The sequence below is a fragment of the Charadrius vociferus genome, unplaced genomic scaffold (assembly GCF_000708025.1).
Source record: "Charadrius vociferus isolate BGI_N301 unplaced genomic scaffold, ASM70802v2 scaffold62, whole genome shotgun sequence".
NCBI classification, from domain to species: Eukaryota; Metazoa; Chordata; class Aves; order Charadriiformes; family Charadriidae; genus Charadrius; species Charadrius vociferus.
Genome location: NW_009647419.1, coordinates 4,945,405 through 4,953,421, shown reverse-complemented (window position 1 = coordinate 4,953,421; position 8,017 = coordinate 4,945,405). Strand labels below are relative to the sequence as shown.

Below are 8,017 nucleotides of genomic sequence, written 5' to 3'. Positions count from 1 at the left end.
TTCTTTCCCCCCCGCCTCTGCCGTGCCCGTGCGTCGCTGCGGGCCCGGCCAAAATTCGATCCCCCCCGCCAGAATCTGAACCATACTTCTGGCGTAGAGAGCGTGCTGAGCTCAGCTCAGCGACTCGATACCGTAAATGCCCTTTCCCGGGAGTTGGTTTTAGATGTACCCATGGAAGTTCCTTAAGTAACGCAGCCAGAATTCCCCACCACGAAAGCGCTTCCCGCTCAATTATCCAAAGCGTGTTATTTGCCCCCAGAGTACACAATGCTGTTTTTCACACTGAGCTTTTGAAAGAAAAGAGGATTCTTCTCTTTCAGACCTGAAATGTGGGAGTTATAGTTAGTGGGAGGTGTCCCTGTCTATGGGCAGGGGGGCTGGAACTCGATGATCTTTAAGGTCCTTTCCAACCTAAACCATTCTATGATTCTATGAAATCATTGGTTACAGTAAGTGTCACTGCGTAACCCGCAAGGGTGTCAAGAAATCTCTCCCCCCAGCGCTTGAAGAAACCGACATCTCTCCGTACTGAAACGAGCGCACGGCGGCTGCGTTTGCAGACGGGGCAGACAAGACCAGGTTCCCCAGACACCCTAAGGTGCCGCCAGTCGGAAGGATTTACAAAAAAAAACCCAAAACCAAAACAAAAAAAACACGTCATTCCAGCGGAGCTGCGGATAGAGAGGCGCACCGTCACGCCAACGCGGAGGATCCGCGCTTCAGCTGATGAACTCCACAGCCGGGGTCGGGAAGACGAGGGACAACGACTCCTTCCCCTTAGTGCTTTTTAGGAGCGAACAGGCAGCCCTTGATCTGCCCCGACACCTTCCCATTGCTCCGCGGGCAACCTCCGGGAGCCGCGGACCGCCTGGCGGGACGCTCCTGGGGCGGAGCGGGGCGAGGTACCACCTCCCGCGGGCGGTGCCACCTCCTCCGCCTCCTCCTTCTTCTCCTCCTCCTCTCCCGACATGGCGGCTTCAGCAGAGCTCATTGAACTTGCCTTCTATAAGATACATGAATAAATCCTAACCACAAAGTGTAAACAAAAATTAGGATTAAGTTTTTGTGAGACAATGCTTTATATTTTTCCTCAAAGCCTCTAGCAGATAAGTGGAATTATTTTACTCCTATATGAAATGCATGTGAACATGGAAAAATAAATACCATTTTCAAAAGTATCTAAAAAATTATTCAGGTATGACCAGGACGTGATCTTTATTGTCCATGAGTGTATCTCTTCACAAAAAAACTCCAGAGCACAGGTCTTATGAGGAGTGGCTGAGGGAACTGGGGTTGTTCAGCCTGGAGAAAAGGAGGCTGAAGGGAGACCTTCTCGCTCTCTACAGCTCCCTGAAAGGAGGGTGTAGCAAGGTGGGGGTCGGTCTCTTCTCCCAAACAACAAGAGATAGGACAAGAGGAAAAGGCCTGAAGTTATGCTAAGGCAGGTTTAGGTTGGATATTAGGAAAAATTTCTTCACCAAAAGGATTGTCAGGCATTGGAACAGGCTGTCCAGGGCAGTGGTGGAATCGCCATCCCTGGAGGTATTTAAAAGACGGGTAGACGTGGTGCTTAGGGACATGGTTTAGTGGTGGGTTTTGGCAGTGTTAGGTTGATGGTTGGACTTGAGGATCTCAAAGATCCCTTCCAACCTAGACGATTCTATGATTCTATGAAGTAGGAGAACCTTGTAATTACTTTTCAGTTGTTCTACGTTTTTTTTTTTTTTTAGATACACTTGTCAAGGCTATCCCATCATTCACTTTTCATCCACTTAGGTGTTCAGTAGCACTTGGTATATAAAGTTACCCAGTGACTTAAGGAAAATAGCCTTACAGAATTGCGGGCCAGTTTTGCTGCCAAGAGATCATCAAGCTTGACAGAAATTCAACACTTGCGCAATGAAATAATAAAAATAATGAGTTCGGAGGTTTAGCTTTATTTAAATTCTGTTTCTGCAGTGAGACCCAGTGCCAAGTATTCATGTGCCTAGTGTGCTTGCATGCTAAGTGGTTCATGTGCAGTACAGCTCCATAAAAGAACAATAAAGATAAGAATGATACCCTTTTTTTGATACCACTGATTATATATATTGACTGATACCTGTGTTGGTTTTCTTTATTTGTTTTAAACATGTTACCAGGGCATATTTATTTAACACAAATCTGTACATGTAGGATCAGGACAAAAGGTTTTATTTACACTTACTGTAGTACTCTGTTACTTCTAAACCTGCTAGTTGTAGATTCATTATTAGCTGGTATCTTTGTTACTACCATAATTAATTTCTGGTTGATGTATAAATAATAAACTTTTTTCCCCCCAGGATTTTATGTTTCAGCAGACAATGTTAAGAGTAAAGGATCCTAAGAAGTCACTAGATTTTTATACAAGAGTTCTTGGAATGACGTGAGTAGTTGTCTGCCACAATAAGTTTGTTTTTTCCTACTGTTCTTCTGAAAAGAAAAGTTTTTGCTATTTTGATGTAATTATACTAATTGGTCTAACTACATAAACAATGCTGGCCCATCAGCCCAGTTGGACAGTCTGGCAATCTCTGAGAACTCCCACAGCACAGTTAATGCCTAAGCTGCAAATGAACTAATACTGGCCTTGACTAGAAATTTCTTTTTTTTTTTTTCTTAAATAGGTCATTAATTATCAGTGTACAACTTGCTTACTTCCTCCTCACTGAGCCTGCAGCTGACTGGTAACTTTTGTGACAGTGTGTATAATTGGGAGTCGTTGCTATAAATCTTGAAATTTAAGTTTTCTACTAGTTCTCAGAGGTGACTTATGACCACCTGTGCTTATCAGAGAACAAGGCAGCGGAAGCTGGAGAGAGGGTCCAAACTCATTCTTTTGGAGGAGGCTGTTGGGAGGCAGATGCCCTGCAGTAGCCTAACGTGTTTATGCTTTTTGCAGACTCTGGACATTTGAAACAAGTTATTCCAAAACAAAATTCTAGCATATTTTTAAACATCTTGAAATAAGTCCAGACTAAAATAAAATAAACTACTTCCATTTTGGTGAAGATGTGCGTGTGAGAAGATAAAAATAAAATACCTAGTAAGCTGAAAAAGAAATTAGATTCATTTTGCATGCCTACTTCTTTCTGGTTAAACGTCCTACATAAAAATGGTTTGAAGTATGCCACACCATCTCTAGACATTAGGTGAAAATAGAGATCTATCAAATATTTCACAGGAAAGTGGGTGACTTCTTGCACCTAGCAAAGGGATGCATTTTATAAGCAGCTTTTTCTGAGCTCAAGTATTTTTAATTGATTAAATTGTCACATCTGAAATGGATTTTATCATTATACCTAGCTATTGAAAGTGTAAAAAATATTTCTTCTAAAGGTATGTTTGTTTTGTAATCCTGCTGTGTCCTTAAACTTTGTCTGGTGTCAGTGAGCTCCCCAGAACAAATAAGTTTCAAAATAAATCTTTTTATTCCTTGGTGATACTTTAAAGTGGATAAACATAAAGATCTTCCTGAGGAAATACGGACAAGTAACAGTGAGAACCTCAAGACATGAGCCTTTGTACTGGCTTTGCTATTCAGTTACTGACAGTTTGGCTTTTGAGTATTGATTCTTCTAACTTTTGTAGGTTTTTAATATGTTCTGTAGTGTTGATATTTGATAGTTCAAAAGGTAGCTATTCTAAGACATGGATTACAGTCAGAAAGGCAAAAAAAATACAACAAGAATTCTGACATGGGGGAAGCATCTTGGTTTATTTGCATGCTACCTGATTACCTTTTTAAGTTACTATTTCAAAATAATTGTTGCCATTTAGACTGCTTCAAAAATTTGACTTTCCTACTATGAAGTTCTCGCTCTATTTCCTGGCGTATGAAGATAAAAATGATATCCCGAAAGATAAAACTGAGAGAACAGCTTGGACCTTCTCCAGAAAAGCTACACTTGAACTGACACAGTAAGTGTTAATATAATGAGAGATGACATTTAGCAAACAGTGATTAAACAGAAGTGAATGAATGTGAATCCTGTTGGACTGAATAAAAAATGTAACTTACTGTGGAAACATCTTCACTGTCATATAGCTTTAAAATATGGCTGAGATCTTGGTTACTTGGCAAGCTTAATCTTTCTCATTTCAGAGCTCTTTCAAACTGCTAGGTGAACAGTGGTACATAAATATGAAATAATGCTTGCTGTATTTTGAGTATGCATGCCATCTGGGTAGAAAAGCCACAGAATTTAGGAAAACTCAATGTGATTAGAACTTTATTTGGATCCCCAGAGCATCCTAATAATGGGTAACTATTGCTTTTGCAGTCTAACTGAAAGAGGTATTAAGTGAAAGCATACACTTCCCATAAATGGGACAATTTGGTTAATGCTACTAATAATTTTAATTGTGCAGAAAGAGTCTCCCAAATACCCCACTGTCTTGCTTACCTTGAGTACCTGCTACCCTCACTGTTTGTTCCCTAGTGATGGGTAGATAAACTGACTCATGCAGCACAACCTTCTCTGTAATCTGAATGAGACAGGAGTGTCTCTGATTTACTCAAATGTAGAACCTCAATGCTAGTGAAGTGCTGTCAACGTGACTGGATTAGCCCCAAGACTATTCCTAGGACCTGTGGCTAGGGAAAATCTTGATAACTTTATGAACGCAGCCAACAGTTGAAATTCTTTGGTTTCTTAGGAGAAGCAACTTATCCTCCTGAGGAAACTGAACAGTTAGGATTTGTTAATTTTGATGCTTTTCTTTAATATGTAATAATTACTTCTTACAGCAACTGGGGCACTGAAAATGATGAAAATCAGTCTTACCACAATGGCAATTCAGATCCCCGAGGATTTGGTAGGTCTTTAGTTTTGTGTTTGTAGTTTTTGGTTTATTGCGATTACATTTTTTTCTCTTGTGTATTGGGGGGAAAAAAGTGGTTTTGAATGTTTTTTAGAAAACATCTATATAAATCCTGTGCAAAGGTTATTGGGTAAGTACATGCTGCAGGCTTTATTTTTATGAGAGCTAGTAGAGAATATATTTTAAACTTGTATGGATGAAAAGACTTGTCTAGTAGGTTACTCTGAAGAAAATGTACTAGCACTAGGAAAGAATGGAACTTGCATCTCATCCTTTATCTCTCTTCTTCCAGCATGTACGTTGTGAAAGATAGTGAAAGTATGTAAACAAATGTGTTTCAGAGTAATAAGCCACAGTTACACTTTTTATAAAGAATCTAATCCTTTGGCAAGCAAACATGCTAATAGTAACTACTGAATGAAGAACCATAATTGCTCTTGTGTATCAGATTATCATGGTGTTTAGACTGATTTACATTTGGATTTCTATTTTATAATCCACTGGTTACCCATTTTAAGCTAGAAGGAGAATTCTGTTTGTCTGTAGCGCTAAGGATTGTATTTGTGTGGCTCAGTTTGATATTCTGAGTGCTTGAAAGGTCATTGGCTTGTGAAATGTTTCATAGTCAGTCTAGCCACTTGACATTTAAAGCTTCTCAATTGATTTGTAAGCTCAGGCCTTGCATAGTGCTAGTGTTAGTCTCTACAAATAGAGCGTTAATGATAAACTCCTTGTACTGTTGAACTAAGCAAATGCAACAAAATGTTGCATGTGGACATGCTTCAAAAAGGAAATACAGATAAAACAGTTTGAAAATCTTTTTTTTCCTACTCTAGATAATATTCTCATCTAAACAGTATAAGATACTTTAAAGTTCATATTTTAAAAAGGCATTATCAAAAAGCCAACTTTCCAAAGGAGAATAATGTTAATACCCAAAAAGCTCTTCTTTCTGGAAGCAATGTTTTTCTCCTATACAATCATATCTTATGTGAACTACAGCATGTAAACTTTTTGCACAAGATGAAATGCTGAGCAAACCTTTCCCTAGAACACCCAGCAATACTTACAGTGTACTTCACTCTTTTTTCCTTGTTGCACAGGGCACATTGGAATTGCTGTCCCTGATGTCAATAAAGCTTGTAAGAGGTTTGAAGAACTAGGAGTGAAATTTGTGAAGAAACCAGATGATGGTAAGTCTTGATCAGAAATGCAAATAATTTTTTTTTCCCTTGTCTTTAATATATTTTGCCTAATAGATCTCCCTGGATAGCTGGGTAATACATTTCTAGTAGTTGTCACTGCTTAGAAGGTGCTAAAACCAGTTACTGCTGCACCTTCTTACACAGTGGACAAAACTGACAATAGACCCATCTTGATAACAACGGTTAATCAGTCTAGCTACGTGCCTTCTGTGTGTGGTTTGATCTTTGCTAAAATTCACATGCTCGGTTGTCATAGTTTACTATGTATACTACTGCTTAGAGTTACTACAGAATTTACTTTAACATGGATCAAATTCCCACATTTCGTATCTGTTTGGTTTTAATCATACGAAAACAAGATGACTCGGAAGACGTAATTATTCCCACCCATGAAAACTGAGTAATTCTTGAGTTTTCTGGCTATTTTTACTTAAATCCACCTAACGCCACCTACTGGTTATTATCATGTTACCTGTTCTGTCAGCTTTGGTAGAAATAGCCTCATTAGTCTATATAATATTTGATTTGTATAACTTTTAGTAAAACATGAATAATGTATAGCTCAAATGTCTAGAGAGTACATAAACAAAGAACATCTATGTCAAAATAGCCTGAAATGCAGAAATTGGTGAGAAGTCTTGCATTTTTCCACTGGATTCTCTCATGAAGGACTTCATGAGAGTTCTAGGACCGATATGTTCCAAAATGGACATCTAATACTCAGCAGCAGGCACAAATATGTGATGCTTCTTACTTCTGGCTATAGAAATTAGACTGTTGCCTGTACTAACAGGGATTTTTTTTTTTTTTAATTTGAAAGTAACATTAGTAGATGAAGCTTCAGTTTACACATACTGGAATTGATCTTCTGGATTCCTTGCTAGAGGAATAAGAACATGTAATTGAAAAGAGACAAGTGAATTTAGAGGATAAAAACTGACAGGGACATATGCAGAAAACTTATTTTAATCAACAAAAGATAGAATTTCAGAGTGACTTTAAGCTACAGCTTTGTTGAGAGCAAGATTGGCAATTTACCATACAAAGATCGAATCCTGATTAAAAACTAATCTGGATGTTTTCAGAATGACCTGTCTAAATTTGAACTAATTATCATGCAAAAGGAAAAAAAGGAAAAATAGTTTTCAAAGTAGTCATACTTGACATTAAGAACTAGTCATGTAGTCCTAACTTTATCTTGTATTTTTTTTCTAATAGGTAAAATGAAAGGACTTGCATTTGTTCAGGATCCTGATGGCTACTGGATTGAAATTTTGAATCCTAACCATATGGTGACTCTCACTTAGTTCTAATGAAGTCTATTATATAGGAGATGCATACTTGCAGTCCCCTGGAGAAAATCTGTAACAGTGTTAGTGAAATTCTCACTTAATGGAGAGGAATCAGTCATGTTCAGTCGCCTTTAAAACTGTCCCCTGGAACCTCAATGTACTGAATTCCTTTTTGTTGTCCTGTAATGCCACTGCAATTTGCTTCCAATTAGGAATACTCAACCATCTTTTGGAAGAGCGCGTACACAGATCCTCCTCTAGAACACCGATTATGTTAATATTTCAATAAACACTCTCAAAAGATATGTGACTAGAAATTCACTGCATCTCACACTGTTTAGATTTAAACTAACAACAACAACAAAATCCTGTGTATACTACTGTTGATTTTCAACACCGAGGAAAAAAAAAACAAACTTCAGAATATTTTTTTATGAGCTCAAAAGATCCTGAAGGCTTCATGCCCTATCTTGTATACTAGAAAATAAAATGTCAAACTAACGTTGAATTGAGTAGTACCATGTTTATGAAAGTCCTACTATTATGCTAAGCGAAACTCGTTAAGGAGCAGCCTTAAACAGCCTTGCCTGCAACAAGAATCTTTGTGGAAGCAATAAATCAGTCCAGCAGAAAGAATTCAGTCTTTCAGCTTCTGGCTGCTGGTTGACAGCCAAG

General features: G+C 38.4%; 1 protein-coding gene across 1 annotated transcript; it reads left to right on the top strand.

The window, feature by feature from the left end:
• Positions 1 to 2,323: 2,323 nt before the first annotated feature.
• On the top strand, positions 2,324 to 7,647 carry GLO1 (glyoxalase I). Its single transcript, XM_009880423.1, has 5 exons — positions 2,324 to 2,407; positions 3,802 to 3,942; positions 4,772 to 4,839; positions 5,949 to 6,038; positions 7,269 to 7,647. Exons 1-5 carry the CDS (start codon positions 2,331 to 2,333, stop codon positions 7,355 to 7,357), a joined length of 465 nt encoding a protein of 154 aa, XP_009878725.1. The 5' UTR covers positions 2,324 to 2,330; the 3' UTR covers positions 7,358 to 7,647.
• The last annotated feature ends 370 nt before the right edge of the window (positions 7,648 to 8,017 follow it).

Coding starts and splice junctions, on each gene's coding strand:
- GLO1 (XM_009880423.1), top strand. CDS start 2,331: ATGTTTCAGCAGACAATGTTAAGAGTAAAGGATCCTAAGAAGTCACTA. Junction 4,840..5,948: donor TTCAGATCCCCGAGGATTTG/GTAGGTCTTTAG, acceptor CTTGTTGCACAG/GGCACATTGGAATTGCTGTC. Junction 6,039..7,268: donor TGTGAAGAAACCAGATGATG/GTAAGTCTTGAT, acceptor TTTTTCTAATAG/GTAAAATGAAAGGACTTGCA.